At 42.3% G+C, this 20,571-nt stretch overlaps 1 protein-coding gene across 1 annotated transcript in view; it reads right to left on the reverse strand.

Moving 5' to 3' along the window:
• Positions 1-3,249: 3,249 nt before the first annotated feature.
• Mamdc2 (MAM domain containing 2) overlaps positions 3,250-20,571 on the reverse strand; it is a 151,784-nt gene continuing 134,462 nt past the window's right edge. The window contains exons 12-14 of the mRNA XM_032891724.1: positions 11,708-11,967; positions 4,396-4,480; positions 3,250-4,272 (exon numbers count right to left, since the gene is read on the reverse strand). Of these exons, the coding sequence (XP_032747615.1) occupies positions 4,208-4,272; positions 4,396-4,480; positions 11,708-11,967 (410 nt within the window). The 3' untranslated portion in view covers positions 3,250-4,207. The remainder of the gene's footprint in view (positions 4,273-4,395; positions 4,481-11,707; positions 11,968-20,571) is intronic.

Below are 20,571 nucleotides of genomic sequence, written 5' to 3' on the forward strand. Positions count from 1 at the left end.
TATTCTTCAGAGTAACTACTTTATCTCACTTTGCAAAGGACGGAAAAGGAACCAGAGGGTAAAAAAAAGACTCGCTGTCAGTTCTAGTTTGTAATCAGCCAAATCAGAATTTGAATAGAGGCAGCCAGAATCCATGAGCAGGGGGCCTAATTTCTGGGATGTGCTACATCTTTATAGAGATCCACATGCCAGGAATCCAGTAGTACTAGAGAACTTATTAGTTATGAAAACTCACTTTCCCCCAGTTCTGGTTGTATGAGGAAACAAGGGGAGGAGACCTTAAGGAACCCAAGTCTTATCCCTCCAAGAGTAGGGCAAGAGAGCATCCAGACCTGTGGAATGCTACACCATGGATCTTGACTGTCAGATGCTGCTCCTAGGTTTTCCCATGGACTCTGAGCACATGGCCACATCGTATTTCTTGTGCTGGCTGTCTTGCTTCCCATGCTCTTCACTAATCGGCGCATGTCTTGGCAACCTCCATGCTTGCTGAGATGCCCAGAGCACGGGTATCTTAAGAATGCATCTCTGAACTCTGGTCTTCCATGTTAAGCCAGCCCTCACATCAGAAGTACTGTTTTTCTCCATCTCTGCGCCATTCCTCCTTTCTCTACACAAATAGCCTCCGCTGCAGATGGTGAATCATACGAGGGAAGGCAGTCTGCGGGGAAAGCTGTCTCTATTCCAAGAGCTTGGGTGTTTAGGTGCTGCCGAGAACTGGAGTAAATGCAGAGACCGGGATTAAAGTTTGAGTAGCACCTAGCGAGACTAGTGTGCCTTCCCGACGGGCATTGCAAAAGCTGGGGAAACTACGCTGTGCTTACCATCTGCCTCTATTTTCATCCACATGGAATTAGTCAAAAGGGACGCTAAGGGCCACCTGCAAAGGAAAGTGAAGCAAGAAACAGCGGAAACGACGGGGAGGTGACTCACTCGGCTCACTTTCTACCTCCTCCACTCTAAAAAGGACACTAAAAATGGCAGGTCGTTTCTTAGCAACTGTCAGTAATAATCACCTCTTTCCTTGCTGCTGGAAAATTCTACTCTAAGCCACTGAGCCCTCTCTCCAACCCACTAACCTCTTTTTGTTTGTCCCCAGACAGGGTCTCTCCCTGAACCTGGAGCTCATCAAGGTGCCACCACATCAAACTTTCCGACAAGGTGCCTGGGGATCCTAACTGAGGCCCTAGTGGTGGCATGGCGGCATTTTGCTGACTGAGCCATCTGCTTAATTTCCTTAGCCCCATCTTGGAGCTATTTGTATAGCCAATAAACCCAGAAGAGGGAAACGAAGAACCTTTGGCAAGTCTATGATACATATTGCTGACGGATTGAGGGAGGAGCTGGCAGGCCGAGGAGGGTGTTTAAGAAAGATTAGAACACAAGATGGGCAACGCAGTCGGCTGGGTTTCAAACCCGGGCCTTGCACTGACCGCTGATCTTGAGCAACTTCAATGGCCTCAGGTAGAAGACGAAACTGCTGCCAGGGTCGGCCACGTGGGTTTCCGTCAGGATTAAATAAGTAAATACCCGTAAAGACATCTTTGCCCTGTCTCTGGAAACAGTGGGTCTTCAAACAGTGTTAGCTGGGATGATTCCATAAGACTTTATGTCACCGCCAAGGACGCCAGAGAAATACTTTATTCATCTGTCACTCGGCACGAACACCTCACTATGCACTCAGGTATGTGTGGATGAAGAGTGCTCCTTCCTTCGCTCGGCAAATGTAACGTAGTTACAGGTGGGAGCGATGCTGTGAGGGATTTATGATACCTAATGTATATCAAACTCCAATCGCACCTCTGTGTCTAATTAATCGCCATAGGAAAAATTTCACTAATAAAATCCTGTCTTATTACATAGTGAATTTAATTTTTCCTCTATAAACCTAGGGATGTTGATTTCGTATGAATATTTTTATTTTGTAAGTAGTGTGGCATGCTGAGAGACCTGATGCCCTTCACAGATGTGGCAGGTGGACTTACAGCCTTGCAGAGCTAAGACGTTGTCCTTTACCTGCCACCGCTCCAGAGCTTCGCAATCCTAAGTAACTTTCTGCCTTCTCATATTCGGCTGTTTCACTGTGTTCTGTCTTCATGGTGCCCGGGTTCTAAAGCCCAGGCCCTGCTCTGTTCATCAAGAGCTATATCACTGACCTACATCCCCAGTACTGACACTCAGCTTTCACGCCTGGGAAAAATGCTACTAACATTTCCATTTCCGAGATGAGGGAGGGAGTAAACGCATTTGCTCATTCGGTTTTGTTTCTGGGCACCAAGAACATAAAAGTAACAACAGATCCTGTGTCCTGGGTTGGTGACATGGCTCAGTACATACAGGTACTTGCAGATAAACCTGACAAATCAAGTTCAGTCACGTGGTAGGTAGGAGAGAAATGATCCTCTCCTCCTCCCCCATTAATTTGTTTACTTCTTCACTTTACAGCCTGATCGCAGCCCCCCTCCCTCTTCTCCTCCCAGTCCCACCACAACATCCTCCTCTCTTATTCCCCCTTCCTCTTCTCTTCAGGGAAGTGCAGTCCCAACCCCCATGGGTCACAGCAGGACTAAGTGCTCCTCTCCCACAGACAAAGCAGCCGGGCTATGGGAAAGGCATCCAAGACTCACAACAGAGCCAGAGACAGGCCCCTGCTCTAACTGTGAAGGGGACCCACATGAAGAGCAAAACTGCTACATATATGTAAAGGGCCTAGGTCCAGCCCATGCATAGTCTGTGTTTGGTGGTGTAGTCTCTGTGAGCCCCTATGGGCCCAGATTAGTTTACTCTGAAGGTCTTCTGTGGTCTCCTTGACCCCTCTGGATCCCTCATCCTCCCCCCACCCCCACTCTTCCACAAGCCTTGTCAAGCTCTGCCTGTTGTTTGGCTGTGGGTCTCTGCATCCGTTTCCACCTGCTGCTGGATGAATCCGCTCAGAGAACTGACCCTGAAGTGAAAGCCTGAACCACTCACACTATGACACGCGTGTGCTGCTCCCCAACAAATACACTTAATTTTAAAAGCTAAAGGAAAAGTCAGGTCTTTACAGTTTAATTCTAGAGATAAATTTTAGGGAAACTGAGATTATTACGGGAAATGAAGTAATCTTTAAATATTAATTATTATGTGAAAGTACGTAGTAATGTCATTGGTGGCTTAAAACATTTAATTAAGGCAGAATAGAGCTTCAAAGTAGAGTTTGCGATTATGTAATGGTTATGTTCTGATAAAGACAAATAATGTAGTGATGAGTTTATTGCTAAGGAAAGGATTTTCAAATGATCTTTTATTGGGTAATTTTGAAGTTTTAGACAGCTGATTAGCCACACAATTGCACACATATAAACTCTCTAAATAAATCAATAGAAAACCATACTTTAGCAAATGTGGTGGAACTCATACTACTAAAAACTTCACTAAAACTATTTATGATAAAAATCAGTCAAATTGCTTAACACATTTATAAAAATTGTTGGGTGTATGTACATTAAAAAAAAAAGTCAAGCTTGCCTTGTTGAAAAGGTGCATTTCTGTCCAGGTGCTCCTGGCGACTGTCCAAGGCAGTTCAAAGGGAGAAGAAGGAAGACGGCGGCAAGGCCTTGCAAGGCAGCATGAGTTAGTACAGACCTACCCTGGGGCTCTACGAAAACACCTTTCTCTTACCTCTGGTGAAATAGTAAAGACTTGTCGCTCTCTGTGCGAAACAAGTATACAAATGTGACCTCATTTCCAGAAGAACTTGTTACCATAAAACACTGCATTCATTTTGCAGGCATTACTGACCTTGCATTATTAAGAAAACTTTTCATTCTTGAAACTCAAAAGGAAAACCACCAACACCTCATCTACCAGTACATTCACTGAATGCAGACTAATAAGCACACTCATTCTGACTGTGCCCTTTATACTGTAAAGTGACGGTAACACAGTACATTTGTATTTCAACTGGCACCAACATTAAGAGGAAGTGGTTTGTGTAAACCCGACAGCCTGTACTTCTAGTAACAGTTGTCAGATGTGCAGGGGGGAACAGAAGGAAGCCCTGAGTCAATATACAGAGACACAGTTTCCAAAAGTAATGAAAGAGGGCCTTCTGAAGTCAGTTCAACTTATGCAATCCTTAAGACTATCCACTATCCGTTTCTTCTGTTTTCGCTGTGACTGAAGAGAGGTACAGCTTTTCTCTTCTTACTCCAAGTTAGATAATTTCTTAATAGTCAATTTCATTTAAGTCTTCAGAATATCCTGAGGATTGTTGACTTGTATCTTCCATTTCTGTCAGAAAAGACAGACAATAGTTATTACCTCTCAGAAAAGATAATTTTGAATTGTTATAGCGTGAAACTATATTATAAAATCCCCTTTCCAACCAAGCTATGTAATTGGGGAAAATATTACCTTCACATGGTCCTGCCTGAAATTTAACATCATCAATGGCAATATCACTTCTTATCGACACTCCCCGAATAGCTTCAAAAATTATCTGAAAAAGAATGAAGTTTGAATTTAGAAAGGAGATGATACAACTGTGTTGGCCAGGAAGATCTTTGTGGGTTTGGAAGTTTTGATAACTGCTGGGGCTAACTTGAAAGAAAAGGACACAAAATTACAAATTCAAGCCTGGTTCTTATAGTCTCTGCCACTTGAGGCTATGGTGAGAGGATTGCTGTAAATTCCAGGCAGTGTAGACCAGGGCAGCCTGGTCTACGTGGCACATTTGAAGCCAGCCAGGGAAACATAGTGAGGCCCAGTCTCTAAAATCAAATCAAATCAAATGAAATCAGGCAACAATAACTAAAAGAAAATTACAAATTCAAATTAGACTATTTGGAATTTAAATCTTCCACAGTGAAGGGTGATGCCTAGGTGACTCTTCTGGCCACTTTATGCAGTTCACCAGAGGTGCTTAACCAGGAGCACTTCCTAGTGACCTAACATTTCTGAGAACTTAGAATACTCTATGACTAGCATTGCCCAGTGTCTTTAGGCTGGACTCTTCAGTTTCTTTAGGCTTCTGCTGAATTTACCTTTGGGGCTGGCATGAGGTGGAAAAGTTTAATAATTAAATTGACCAAAAGATAGAGAGTCACTTATGTTCAATATCATAACACCAAAGATATTCAATACCATACTCCAATGAAATTGGTGAGGGGGCTCTGTTTCATGAGTCTTTGAAGAAAACAATGAATCAAATATTCTTGATCTAGAACAATCGATCATTGGCTCCAAGGATGTTGCTGTTGCAATAATGGCTAATAAGTGACTGAATCCTCCAGAGAGGCTTGTGGGTAATGGCAACTGTCCAGAAGACAATTACTCCACCTGTGTCATTAGATTAGTTTAAGCTTTAGATTAAAATAAAAAAAAACCAAGTTAATTTTATTAAAGCTACACCAAATTAAGTATATAAATAGAAAAATTAATAAGTTTATGTAATTATCTTGAAATTAATGAAACTTTAATAATAGACATGTAACAAAATATGGTCAAGAAAACTTTCTAAGGACATAACATGTAATGGTTAATTTTAAACACGAACTTTTCTCAGCTCAGGGGCATCAAGGTGGTTACAAGGGATTATTTCTGGGCATTTCTGTGGAGGACTTTCTGTAGGAGATTGGCGTTTGAAGCAGTGGCCCAGGTTAGGCTTTGCAGCCTTTATTCATTACAGGTAGAGGCAGAGAAAGAGTGGGTTCTCTCCCTTTTGGAACTGGGTATCTATCACTCCCAGCTGCTGGGCACTAAATGCTAGGCTCTGGGACTTTTGATCTCCAAGATTCATATAAGCTGAGGCTTCAGGGTTTCCTGAAGGTTGGACCATTATTTCCTGTTTTCAGATATAGACAGAGCTGTGTTACAGCTTTCCTGGTTCCCCAGATTGAGGATTACATGTCATGGAGATTCTTAACCCATTTCTAAATCCTTCTCTTCCCCTCAGATCTGTCCATCTGTCTGTCCATCCTTCCAGAGTTCTATTCCTCTAGATAACTCTAATTTAGATACAACCCTAAATAAGAATCAAAATAAAGGACAAGAAAAGGGGGTAAAATGTTTTAATGTATCTGCATAGGACAATATATGTGTGCAATTAATAAACATTTCAGTTTTCTGAACACCAACAACAATCTGGTTTTTGGATTTAAATTACTATAATAGACAAATTCTGATGGAGTGATATCCTGAATAATCTGTGTTTTGGCCCAACTCTGGACTTTATAAATATATTATGAATTTCTTTAATATTTGAGTGACAATAAAGTGATATACCTGTGGTTTCTCTATTGTGATTGTAGATATATGGTAGCAAATCTTTTTTTTTCATTTATGTACAAGATTATTCTGGCTTGTCTTTCAGTTTTAAGTCTAACTAACCCTATCCTGCAGCAACCAATAAACAGATATTTAGTTATAGAACAACTACAGTAAATACGGGGTTAAATTAGATATGTTATTAGTCCCCAAACTGGAATCCAAGTGTATTTGCAAGGGTGCTGGAGGATAGTTTGAAATTTCAGATAAAAATATTCAGCGTTCAGCAATCCTGTGGAAACTACTAGTTGAAAGTCATTCAAAGAGTCAACATTAGATGGGCCTACATTCCTTTTGATAACGTCATTAGACAGTTGAGGTTTTGGTAGCGGCTATAATAAAAATCAAATATCATATAAAATTCTGTGCAGAACTTTAGTGAAGGTAGCATATGTAGACTGGTCTAACTTTCACAAGATCTGAAGCTGTGGCTGACTGGTTTGTGTATTACCCAATAGGTGTGTGTGTGTGTGTGTGTGTGTGTGTGTGTGTGTGTGTGTGTGTGTGTGTGTACCTGTGTCTATATGTGAAAAGTCTACTAAGCATTAGGATATAACTTTTTTCTTTAAGATTCATTTATTTTATTTATATGAGTACACTGTTATTATCTTCAGACACACCAGAAGAGGGCATCAGTTCTGATTACAGATGGTCGTGAGCCATGTGGTTGTTAGGCATTGAACTCAGGACCTCTGGAAGAGCAGTCAGTGCTCTTAACTGCTGAGCCATCTCTCCAGCCCAGGATATAACTTTTCTTAAGTTATTTGGTCCTGAAGACTTAGGAAAATGGGACTGATAGCTACTTCTTTTGGTCAAGAAAAACCAGGTCAAAGTTACCAAGACTAAGGCACTTCATAAGACAATGAAGTAGAGGTAGGCATGGTGGTTTAATACCCCCAAATCACAGCGTTGGAAAGCTAAGAAAGGATCATGAGCTCAAGCTTAGTCTTGGCTGTATCTCAGAAGGGATGCAAAGCAAGGTCCTGTAGGCTTCTGATGACTTCTTACTGTGGCTTCCTAACCAACCTGGTGCTCTTGACATGACCTGTGTTAGAGGCCCAAGTATCCCGCCTCCTGCAGTGCTGTGCTTTCCAGAAGCTGCCAGAGCTATGGCCTTAAGAGCCCATCATTACCCTAAATCCACCTGACTGGTTCCTACTGCTCTTAGAATAATTTCAAAACGTTTACCATGCCCTGTAAAGCGTTGCAAAAGTTATCCCACACTCCTTTGGCTTTATCACCCAATCATCTTTATCTCTGCTCTCCCTCTCCAATTAATACTATTTTCATTAGGCAAACCATCCTTCTATATCTTTAAAGGTTCAGCATGACATTTCAATATATGTTAATAACACGCAAGGATTAAATCAGGCAGGTCATTTTTGGCTTATCATTTTCTGGTGATGAGACGTTTAAATGTACTTGCCTGGTCATTTTGAAATCTATGCTACATTGTCGTTGACTGGAGTCACTCTGTTGCGCCACAGATCTTTTGTCCAGCTCCAACATCATGGGCTCTGGCCAACAACTTATCATTCCATCACTTTCCCTGCCACATCCAGGTCAGCTATCCTTTATTCAACTCCGTTTCTGTCTGTTCAAGCTGATTTGTTTGTATTGGCATTGGTATTATATTGATGTGTTTTAGATTATGGCTTAAAGTGTTTTCATTGGTGTGTATGCCTGTGTGTGTCTATGCCATGAGTGGTGTGCGGTGTGCAAGCGTGTCTGCGCGCGCGCGCGCGCGCGTGTGTGTGTGTGTGTGTGTGTGTGTGTGTGTGTGTGTGTGTGTGTGTGTGAGTATGGAAGCTAGGAGAGGGTGTCAGATCCTTACTGGAGTTGTGGGAGGTTGTAGAACCACCCAACAAGGGTGCCAGAAGCAAGCTTAGGTTCTCTGGAGGACATAAAATGCTCTTAACTGCCGAGCCATCTCTCCCGTCCTCTGCTATTAGTGGTTTTTTTTTTTTTTTTTTTCGGAGCTGGGGACCGAACCCAGGGCCTTGTGCTTGCTAGGCAAGTGCTCTACCACTGAGCTAAATCCCCAACCCCGTTTTTTTTTTTTTTTTTAAAATCACTCTCCCACAAAAATATAAGCTCCCAAAATGAAGAGTTCCACATTATATTGCAGAAATTTAGCATATATGACATGCCTGTCATCAATAAATATTTATTAAAATGAGATATTTTATATTAAATATGTAAGAACTGAATCTGGATGCCTGATACAGCTATTGAGAATATCAGTTCTGCCACGGTGGTGAGAATTAGATTCCAGGGAAACCCAGAAAGAAGATGGAGTTTTTAAAAACGGTGAAACATTTTTTAAATAGTTTGGTACATTCAAATTTACAAAAACCCTTTCACACACACAATCTCATTTAATGGCCACCTTTACTCAGCTGGTGACCGAATGATGGGAATTATTAACCTGTTCTGTAGATGTAGACACAATCCCAGAGCAGATAAGGTTTGTCCAAGGCCTCTTGATGCTTGTGACTCTAAGGGAATGAGGAGAGTCTGGAAGTTTTGTGGGGCAGCAGGCAGTGTAGAACTGCGGTCATGGAAACAGACTTCAGTACTGGGCAGACCGGGGTGTGAGCTATCCGCTTTTCTCTATCTATAAAGTGGAGCTATGGCATTAATTGGAATAACTTATATAGAGCTCTTAGCAGTGTAAGTACCCGCTGCATTTCAGATGGCCAGGCTAAGCCATGAATGCGTCTGTATCCTATTAGACAGTAGAATGTAGCCTAGTCTCCCCAGTCATGTGGGATTCCTGAGGTGAGCACTAGGTGCGGATGAGGAACATGATTACCCGTTCCATTATCAGCCAAAGGGGGCGGTCTACTCCAGAGTGTTCCTTCTAGATTGTGAACGGAAAATCTCTAGAACCATTTTGCACTCCTTGAACTATGACATTCCAAAATGGCAGCCCAGAGGCTTTGCTAATCTATGTTTAAAAATCCTTCAAGCCGTGTGGTGGTTTGCCACTAGAAGCCCAGCAATGGGAATTTAAGAAGGAGAATCTTGAGCTGGAGATTAGCTAGGGCTCCATAACTAGACCTTTTTTACTGACTGGTTCTGTGTGTCAACTTGACACAAGCTGGAGTTATCACAGAGAAAGGAGCCTCCCTTGAGGAAATGCCTCCATGAGATCCAGCTGTAAGGCATTTTCTCCATTAGTGATCAAGAGGGGAGGGCCCAGCCCATTGTGGGTGGTGCCATCTCTGGGATGGTAGTCCTGGGTTCTATAAGAAAGCAAGCTGAGCAAGCCAGGGGAAGCAAGCCAGTAAGCAACATCCCTCCATGGCCTCTGCATCAGCCTCTGCCTCCAAGTTCCTGCCCTGTGTGAGTTCTCTTCCTGAGTTCCTGTGGTAATGAATAGCAATGTGGAACTCTAAGCTGAATAAACCCTTTCCTCCCCAATTTGCTTCTTGGTCATGATGTTTTTGTGCAGGAAAACAAACCCTGACTAAAACACCTCTCAAATCAAAACCAAAACCAATTTCTAAGATCATCTACCCAGTAAACAGCAAATTTTTTGTAAGACCCTGTATATTGATTCCTAGAACTCAAATTTTAGAGAATTTTATATCACTGTCATTTGAGAACACACACACACACACACACACACACACACACACACAAACACTGGTCTGGGAATATAGCTCAGTGGTAGAACACTTTTCCTGGCGTGTGTGTGTGTGTGTGTGTGTGTGTGTGTGTGTGTGTGTGTGTGTGAGCCCATGTATGTCAATGTGTGTGTGTCAGTGCTTGGATGCCATCTCCAAAGAATTAGATTCATTTAAGTCTGGAGATTTTCTCCTCCTCCTCCTCCTCCTCGTCATCGTCTCCTCCTCCTACTTCTCTTCCTCTCCTTCTTCTTCTCCTTCTTCTTCTCCTTCTCCTTCTTCTTCCTCCTCTTCTTCTCCTTCTTCTTCATCTCCTCCTTCTCCTTCTCCTTCCTCCTCCTCTTCTTCTTCCTTCTTCTCCTCTTCCTCCTCCTCCTCCTCCTCCTCCTCTTCCTCCTCTTCCTCTGCCTCCTCCTCCTCCTTCTTCTTCTTTTTTAGCTTGCATCAGAATCATTTGTAGGGCTTATTAAAAATAAATTTCTGGGACTCCAAAGCCCCCTAGTGTTTCTGATTTAGCATTCTGAGGTGGATCCTGAGAATTAACATTTTGGGTGAACTTGTATTTCAGATGTTTTTGCTGCTGCTGGTACCCGAACCATGCCTTGAGATCCATTTGATGAAGAGTCTGACTTCCCTGGAGCCTAGCAAGCTTGAGCTGCCATCTCTGGATGATGACTAACTACATTAGCAAGTTTTCATCTGGCCCATGGACCTTCTGTAACAGTCACAAAACATCTTCATGGAGCAATCTACCTTCTCCAATACATCTCCAAACAGTCGTTTGTACTTAGCTGACAGACCCTTCCTAGACAGAAGAGCATCTTCCTCCTGCCATCTATTGCCCATCAGTGTAGCAGCTTGAATGATGATGTATCCAGCCACTTGAGTTGCGATATCTTCAGTTTAGATCTTTAGAAAATCTGTTTGTATTGTAGAAGAGTGAGGGAAGAAAGTTCGTATTTTGGATACCCCTTCCGAGGAAGAGCTGAGCTTAGACCAGGCAGCCAGCCAGTGGTTAAAGCTGAGTGGGCCCAGGAGGTTTACCACCCAGAAGCAAAGCTGTAGAAGGAGGAGTGGAGTGTTAGTTGGAGGGCGTGCTCACGCCACAGCTTTGGTGGCTGTGTGAAGTCTCCGGCTATCCTGGGCTTTTCTAGGCTAGAGTAGTTTCTTAGATCCACCTATTCGAATGACTGGGACAGGGGGTTTCTACAGCATGTGGAAAGTTGAGGGTTTGGGGTAATGACCACGGACTTGGGATCAGGACCCTCAGTTTCTTTTACAACAATATAGTCATGCATATAGGCTTATAAAGCTTACCATGGGCTATACACATTCATAAGTGGAGGCTTAGAACAAAGACCCCCTACATGCAAATGGATCATGGGTCCTAGGAGCAGCAGCAATGTATTTAGAAGGAAGGAGACTTCCTTTTGGAAGAAAGGTATTTGACATTCACAACACACTAAGACAAAATAGGTATCCTTTCATCCTTGAATTGTAAACAAAACAAAACAAAACAAAACCCAATCACTTTATGCATAAATGTCCAAAGCTTTAGCTTCCTGTCTAATTATCCATTCACTCCTTAGAGCTAATCAATAACAGGCTAATTAGGTTTGCCGTTCAACTAATCCAGCCTTTATCTCTGCCTCTGAAAAAAGGGCAAATTATTCTCTTTTTTAGCAACCAAACCAAACAAAACAAAACAGGAGAGCACTGGGCGCCTCAGTACGTGCGTCCCTGATGGGTTCTCACCCCTCGTGGCTTACCTGGTGTTGTCTCCTAGAGCTGTATTCAACCAGTGCCCGCAGCCAGGAGACGCTCTGCTCCCCTCTTCTTCTCCACAACAGGGACTCCTTACTGTCTTCTTCCCTTTTCAAGTAAACACTCAGCAGGCCAGTTCCTGCTCCGTACATGTGGTAGAAAAAAATCAAGCAGTGTTTCCCAGGGACGCCTCTCAGAGGCTGGGACAAAAGGTGCGCTTTTTGTCCATATACCATGTGCGAGGCCTCGATATACATGTAGTAACCTTGAGAGGAATGTAAAGAAGACATGGTTAAAATAGACCCCATCACATTTTCTTCATCTGTAGAATTCCTGGAAACATAGCCACTTTGGCTGCATATTGAGAAAGAGGTTTTATAATCCTGAAGAGTATGTACGATCCAAGAAAAATAGACATACTGCTAGGATTAGACCGCAGAATGATTTTTTTTTTCATTTAATGGTTTACAATTCAGTTAAATAGACGGAAGGGGATTAATGCCCCAGTATTATACCAGTGGTATCATTATCACGTCAGAATTTATCTCACTACTTCACAGATAATATTCCAAGTGTTCTGGTTTCCCCTCCAGTCTCACACATTGAAATCCTAACGCCTAGGTTGTCCATAGGAAGAGGAGAGGTTGGGAGACGATTATGTCATAAGGGCAGTGACCACCCCCAAATGAGATCAGCATCTTTTTCAAGGACTTCTGAAACTAACTCATCTCTTACATGATGAGAGAAGGGCTTGAACAGAAGGTCACATCTGAAGAAGAAGGCCCTCCCCGGACATCAGATCTGCTGGAACCTTGGTCTTGGACTTCCCAGCTCCCGCAATTGTGCAAAGCAAGTCTATGTCATTTGTAAACTGTCCAGCTTCAATTGGTCACAGCAGCACCCAGCATAGCTTCCCCCCAATTCTATCCCAGCTCCAGTTGCTCAGACCCCAGACATGTGAGTCGTACAGCATTCTCCCCTCTGCTCTCTCTCCTCATCCAAGCTGTCAGAACTCCTTGGGGCTAAGGAATTTATCTGCCTCCAAGATAAATTCAGAACCCCACCCTACTCCCTTGACTGCTAGTGTCCTGGTCCAGTCATTTCACTTGGACTAACATGACAAATTCCTGGCTTGTGTGTCTATTCCTCTCTTGGCCCCTAGAATCTAACCTCAACAGTTTCTATAGCAATCTATCTAAATGCTCAATATGTGTGTGTATGTTGTGTGTTAGGTGTGTGTTTACACACAGCTGTGTGTATCGATGTGAGCACATGTTTGCCACCGTGCGTGTGTAAAGGTCAGAGCAGAATTTTAGATGTCAGTCCCTGCCTTCCATCTGGTTTGAGACAGGGTTTATTCGCTATTTTTCCGCAGTGTGTTCCAGCTTATCAGTCCTGTGAGCTTCCTCTGCCTCTCATCTCCCCATAGGAACACTGGGGTTACAGAAGTTGATGCTACTATATCCCTGAGCTCTCGGGATCCAAACTTAGGTCCTCACGATTTCACAAGTGCTTTTGCCTATTGGACATCTTCTCAAACCTGAAAAGCAAAATTATGCCGTGTCTTTGTTTAAAGCTTCCATTAGTTCAGCCCAGAGTCTAGGCTGGTGGCCTCAGGATCGTGTCAGCATCCTGAACAGCCCGTCTGGCTCTTCTGGAGATATTCTCGGTTCTCTCTCTGCTCCCCTTTAAGCGCCTGCTTAGCTGCTACCTGTTCTATTGGACCTATTCTGACTTCACTGCTTCATGTCACCGTCTCTCCCTCTCAGCTGCTCCCTCAGCACTCTCATCCCTGATTCCTTAATTTATTTTGCTTTTGTAACATTTAATTGCCTTTTAATGGGTCACCTAATTTTTTCCTCTTTATTCTTTGTTTCCCTCTTCAGTATTGCACAGAGATTTTCTTGGTTTAGTTCAGTACCTTCTTCCCAGTTCTTAGAGCAAGGTTTCAGGCATGCTAGATGCTCAAAAAAATCTGTGAGTGAATGGATGAACATCTTTTCTTTTATAGCACGAAGCTGCAAACAAGTCTGATCATTTCTAGAGCCCAAGGCTCCACCAAGCTCACACTGGAAGTATGAGATTCTTGGTAATGATATAGGCATTGCTACTACAAATCCAAGACGTGACAAAATCAAAGTCTTATTAAAGAAAACGCTCTCAGACAAGTTCTAAATCATCTGAGGTATTTTAAAAAATGAACAAGCACGAAGCTGGGAGTAGTGGTGCACATCTGTGGTTCCAGCTCTTTGGAGGCAGAGGCAGAAGCTCAAGGTTACGCTTGGCTACATAGTGAGTTTGAGGCCAGCCTGGGCTACTTGAGACTTTTTCTCAAATTTTTCTTGAAGACATATTGAAAAAAAAAAAAACCCCTGAAACATTGTTTCAAAAATATTCCATACCTATGGTAATCCTTAACTGTGTAACTTTCATTTGTTCATTGGCACAAAAATTGTTACATTGAAAGTTTTCCACATTCCACAATGCAGGAAACCTTCATTGTATTTTATTTTCTAAAACTCTGTACCACTTAAGCTAGTGTCAAAGTAAACAAATGCACATACTTGTGGGTGTACATTCAAACACACACACACACACACACACACACACACACACACACACACACACGCACACACACACACACTCCAAATGGAAGAGTATGTTTAATTTAGTCCATGAAAAACCAAGTTAAGGCATAAGAATGGCCATGGTATGTCACTGAACAATCAATCTGTTTAGGAGTTCTGTGCCTCCTATGTGCAACTCAGTGACACAGTAGACTTTGAGGATACCTTAAGGCGTGCTCAATTAAAAAGCATTCTGAGATGTGCGTAGTAGTACACATCTGTAATCCCAGTATTTGTGAGACAGAGGCAGGAGGATTGTGAGTTTGATGCCAGCCCAAGCTGTATAAAAATATTTTAAGAAATATTTTTCAAGGTAACAAGAAAAAAGATGAAAAAAATTTTGTATCTTGCTTTGAAGATCTCCAAGGGTCTCTTGAAATCCCTTGTAAAAAGTCTTTGATACAGACGAGACTCTAGTAGGGAAGACGTTACCCTTTAAATATACCTTTACTGTGCAAGTGCAAAGGACAGACTATGAAGGCTGAGAGATAGAGTAGGAAGCAATGGATTCATCATGAGTGACAGATGGCCTGGGATCACTTAGTGATGATAATTTTTGGCCATGGTCATTCTGAGGTCCTAGAAGATGAACAAACTCTGTCACTCCCTGAGTACTGGTTTCAAATTCTTTCCTTCATGAGTACAAGAGTTCCTTCATCCTTGAAAAGGACAGTCTTATGCTCTTCTTGGCGGTGGACTCTAAATCAGGGCTGCCTCGCCTCCCTTGCTTTGGACTCCACACTCCTATAGATACAACTTCTGCAGCTTGCTTGCTTTCTGTTCCTGGATTTCTGAGTCTGGGCATCAGGTGAAAGCTACCAGCTAAGACTAATAGTTCCAGAGGACGTTCAGCTTAGTGCTGTGGGATACGAAAGGATATCCACCCTGCTTGACCCAAGTCATTGTGCTTCGTTTGGAGGAGGAATCATGTCTCTAGGGAGGTGTTTTTCTAGGATGCTAACTTCAGTCTACCACTCCGGTAGTTTTAGCCTTTGCAAATCACATCAGGGTATGATTTATACTAAGGGCACATGTATATGGAAATACTGAGTTGAAGCAATATAGAGCAACTTCTATTCCTAAAAAATGATTTTGATGACTTTGTCAGCTCATCAGAGTATGATGAACCATGTATGAACTAGTTATTCCTTTTGACTACAAATACTTCTCCCCCCTTGTTTTTGTTTTTGTTTTTCAAGACAGAGTTTCCTCTGTGTTGCCTTGGCTGTCCTCACACTCAGAGATCTGCCTGCCTCTGCCTCCCAAGTGCTAGTAATAACAATGTGTGCCACCACCACCCAGCTACTTCTTGATTTGTACATGATACTTCCTTTTCCGAAAACCACCAGAGAACTTTACAGAGGTCAGTCTGCCTCACACATGTCTGGAAAAACAGAGAGAAGCTGGATGTGTTGACAGTGTTTCCAATGTTACAGCTTTGAGAGCTCTGTCTCAGCACCAAAGGCTTGGGGGTGGAGCAGAACATCACAGAACTGATGGTTGAGGCTAGCTCATGGTTCCCTGCGTGTGAAAGATTCCAGACTGTGGAAAGGATTGTTAGCAGGGTGAGGGTGGGGAATAAAGTCTTTTCTTTCTGTGGGCTACTGTTTGACATCTAGGATACAGGAGTCCCATGAATCTCCTGGTGCTGGGGGCCCTCCTGTTTGCCCGGCCCCTGTGATGTCCTGAGAAGCAGAAACTCACACTTGTACTCACAATCTGTAACTGAGAGACAGATGCTCTGCTAAGCTCTTGTCTGTCCTTTACAGAGTTGGAAAGGGGCTCTGAGAGCCTGTGGGATGGGGCTCTGTGGAAGGAGCAGCAAGCTGTTTTCACCAGGCTGGAGGAGCACTCCTGATAATAAGGGGAGTCATCAAAGCTTTGGGAAAGAACAACTGTTAAAAAGTGTCCCTCTAGCAATACTCTATTGGGCTGGTTCTTTGACCATTTTATCTATACACAATGCAATCTGGTTAGGCTCTCCCAACCTTCTCTTATGCTCTTCTACCCATCAGTACCTCCCTCCACCCTTGACTCCCTGTCTGTCCCTTGCCCAGAATTATGACTTTTGAGTTTGCTGTGTTCCTCACTTAGTTTAGCTGCGATAAAAAGCCTGTCAGAAATGAGGAGTTAGTTTTCCATCGGTAAAAATCTGTGGAGGAGGATGGGGGTGGTGACTGCACCGCCAGGTGATGTGCTTATCGCCATCAAACCAAACGCTTACCATGTACATTTTCCCACTGGTTTGAGTTTTAAAGAAAGGTTAATTAAAACGCCACAGGTCATAACCTAAGAAGGGGAAGGAGAGGAAGCACAGGGACCTCTTGCACAACGGGAGGGGCCTAGGCAACAGGCACCATAAGGCGGCTGGACTAGGGGCTCCTTAAAGGACTTTTGGCAGAAATGAGGGTGAGGTATGGGGGACAGGGCTTGTCCAGTCAGCCCCATCAGAGGTCCAGCATTTTAACAGTTTTTAATCAATTAATTCTTTAGGTTAGAATATGGAGTAATAGGCTTCATTTTGAATTCTCAAACATCTTACCACATCTTCAAAAAGCTTTTCATAGAAGTCTTCTTTAGGAATGTGGGATCTGACAGTATCAGACACTGTCATGGGACGCTTAGAGGTGGAAAGACTGCAGAACACTGGAGCTGCTAGGTTGCATACTGGGGTATTGGGGAAGCAAATCTTAAAAGACAAAGACTTGAACTAAGCTGTGCTTCAATCAAATACGAACATACATGCACATGCTCAGGCACATACACACGTATGCACACACAACATATACATGCTCCTGCCTGATCGGAAGTTTGAGGCCACCTGGCTACCAAGACCTTGCCTCAAGAAACAAAACAAAAGAAATGAGCAAACAAACAAACAAACAAAACCCCAAACAACACTTCAAGTACATAGTTTTCCTTTTCTCTTAACAGCACATTTCAATAAACAAATTATTCTTTGGTGTGTGTTCTTAGAAATAAAGAAGACTTCTACTTTGACTTCTTAGTACACTGGAAGGTAATTTAATTTCCAGAACAAACATTCAAGAGCATCTGGAAAGTGATGGTCTCTTCCTTTGGAGTCATAAAGACAGTGAATGGAGATGCTTTTTTCTGGGAGGAGAAAGGATGGGATAGAAAGACTTGTTAGGAGTCTAAATGGACCAGGAGCTGAGACTACGGGGGTTGTGGGGAAGGAATTTCTCATATACTGGATAGTTATCTGTTGATTTATTTGTTCATTATCATTTGGCCACAAAAAATTCCTAATTTTTTCTAAAAAGAATCCTTCTAAAACAAATACTTATAAAGAGTTCTGACAGCCTGGCATCACATACATGGCAATACAACCCCAGGAAGTTTGTTATGACCCACTACCACTGTCTTATAAATAAGAGGTGCGGTGGTGGTAGGAGACTTGCTGCTTCTGTAGGATAGAGCTACTCACACAGACGGGAACAGGGACCAGAGAAATAAATCCTGCGAAAGTCCATGCTACCTCAGTGCCAGCCACTCTCCATCTGTCACGGAACGCTTTCTTTTAACAGCAGTGAAGTGGCAGGGCTAGAGTCTTTAGGAGGGTGCCTTTGTTATTATTTTAGTACAGTGATTTATTGATATGTATTCCCCAAGCTTCCACTATACAGGTTCTAGCTTCATGATACTCTTTGTCCATCATACGCTACTTGCATTTACTATTTCTCCTTTAATAGTTTACTGGTAATACTTCTTAGTTTTGTTACTCATATGTATTATTCAAGCAATAAACTTCATGTTAGCATGAAAACAGAATACAAGCTGTAAGTCTATAAAAGAACACTTCTGGCCTGCTGGTTATGGGTTTTCATATGCAAGGGTATTACTGGCAAACCTAAAAATAGCTCTACTCTTTTCACTTGATGCTCTGTGGGTGGATAGAACATGATTAGGGAGCTTAATGACGCTACCAAATCTTTTGCTTTCCACTAAGGAAAGTTATTAATGGTCACAGGCAATGGCTTTCTATTTTATAGAGGGACATGTGGCATTAAACAGGGATCCCAGGAAAGTATTACAGAGCCTGACATCAGATTCAATAAAAGATTAACAAATTGTAAAAATAACAACACCACACATTTCAGTGGCTTTATATATTACCAGTTAATCATCAGAGCAACCCTAGGGACTAATAGGGCATTAAACATTATTGCTGGTTTATATTTGAGGAAACTCAGACTTAAAGAGGCCATATAATCATGCCCTGGGCTCTGCAGCTAGCAAAGAGCAGAGACAGTTCACTGCTGGATGCTTTGTATTTCTGGAGACTATGCCATGCTAACCTCAGACTATGGAAAGGTCTTTCTGCATTATCCTTTAGTAAGCTAGAAACTGTATTTCCCTTGGATCTGCTATATATGATGATGTATTGATTCAGAATGGCACAGAACTACCTGGCATAGTTATAGAAGGTTCTTTTTGAGCTTCTCATTTTGTTTAATAGACTTACCATTTAATACAGTCATCTACAAAATGGCTTTGATGCCCCTCTCCTGTCTCCCTTTTCACTGTCTGTGCTCTTCCCAGTGTAGACTGGCAGGCTTTAAGGATGGGACGTGAAAAGGTAGAATGCAGAGAACAGATACAGACACGTCCTTCAAAAGTCCCAGAATAAATTATGTTAATTAAAAAAGCAGTCTATGACCATCAGCACTAAACAAATACATGGTAGGCATCAAGGAGACACGCACTGTGCTACTGCTCCCAAGTCTCGGTGGAGCCCTTTCCAATGTATAAAACAGGAAATCTCACCTTTTAAGGCCTCTTTTGTTATCTTATTTTCTCCATTTGAGAAGGAGCCAGAGGAAAGTTTGTTAGGACTAAATGCCATACATCTCCGTGCAGGCAATAGCAAGAGCTCTGTCTCTTTTCCCAATGCAACTCATTATTGCTTGCAGTGTGTACCTAATAACAAAAAGCTTATTTTTGCTACCTAAGGAAAGCAGCAGGTATTTATTAAAACTTCACTAAGTGGATTCCCACAATATTTAATACGTTGCTTCAGCTGTTCTATAATAGGCTGTCTGACTCGAGCATCCTAAAAAGAAACCCATGAACTGCTGTTAATTTGTTGAGTAAATGGAACATTTCAAAATGCATTATTTCAGGATATGTCCGCCATTATAGAGAAATTTCAGTGCCATCCACCCAAGCAACATTATGATAACTATTAAGTCACTTTAAATCAGTGGTTCTCAACCTTCCTTTAATACAATTCCTCATGTTGTGGTAACCCTCTTCCACAAAATTATTTTCATCGCCGTTTCATAACTGTATTTTTGCTGCTCTTCTGAATCATAATGTAAATATCTGATAGGTAGGATATCTGACATGCAACCCCTGTGAAAGGGTCATTCAGTCCCTGAAGATATCACAGGTTGAGAGCAGTTGCTTTAAATAATATGATCTGATTGTCCAAGTGCCTTCTGTGACAACAGAATAAAAAGAAGACTTTTGCAGCATTTTGATACTCAGAGTTTACAATGATTCTTACTTGACTTAATGCTAACATCCTCAATCTTTCCTTAGGCCTACCTTTTCCTCACAAAATCCTATTTTGCCATTTTGCCAGAAACTTTCTAAGTCAGGCAGCTTCTATCCTGGATATCTATCTAATCAAAGAGATATGTAAATTATTTCCTTCATCTTCCACCATCCCATAGGCAATTCCTGACACCCATGGGCTGTTCTCATCAAGAATTCTGGTGAGTCAGTTCATCCAGAGTCCTTCCTACCCCTGGCTTTACTTTCTCTTCCTTTTCCGTGCCCTGATCTCACTCAGCTCCTTCTTTCTCCCTCCTTAGCCATGCTGTGTTCAGTCTTTCCCCTCCAGTGAAAAATTACTCCGTACTGTTTCCTATGCCCGCCATGATGCTCATAAGTAAAGTCCGCCTTACCGTGCTTTAACACGTACAGTGAGGATAGCTTTCTTAACATAACAACCCCGGTATTTATTGCTCAGAATGGAGAAGTATACAAAGAAGGACACAGACTGTAACATCCACTGTTGGCAAGTTTACAACAGAGTCTATATAAATTTTTAATATCCTCCTATTACCCTTTGCCAAAAAATAGGACACTGCAATATCGTCTCAGATATAACAAGACCTTCGGCAGACGAGGCAGAAAACACCAACAAATACTTGTAGTTATAAGGTGCCCGAGATATAAAGACTCTAAATGCTGTGATCAGCAGGTAAGACTTA

This window comes from Rattus rattus, chromosome 2, assembly GCF_011064425.1.
Source record: "Rattus rattus isolate New Zealand chromosome 2, Rrattus_CSIRO_v1, whole genome shotgun sequence".
NCBI classification, from domain to species: Eukaryota; Metazoa; Chordata; class Mammalia; order Rodentia; family Muridae; genus Rattus; species Rattus rattus.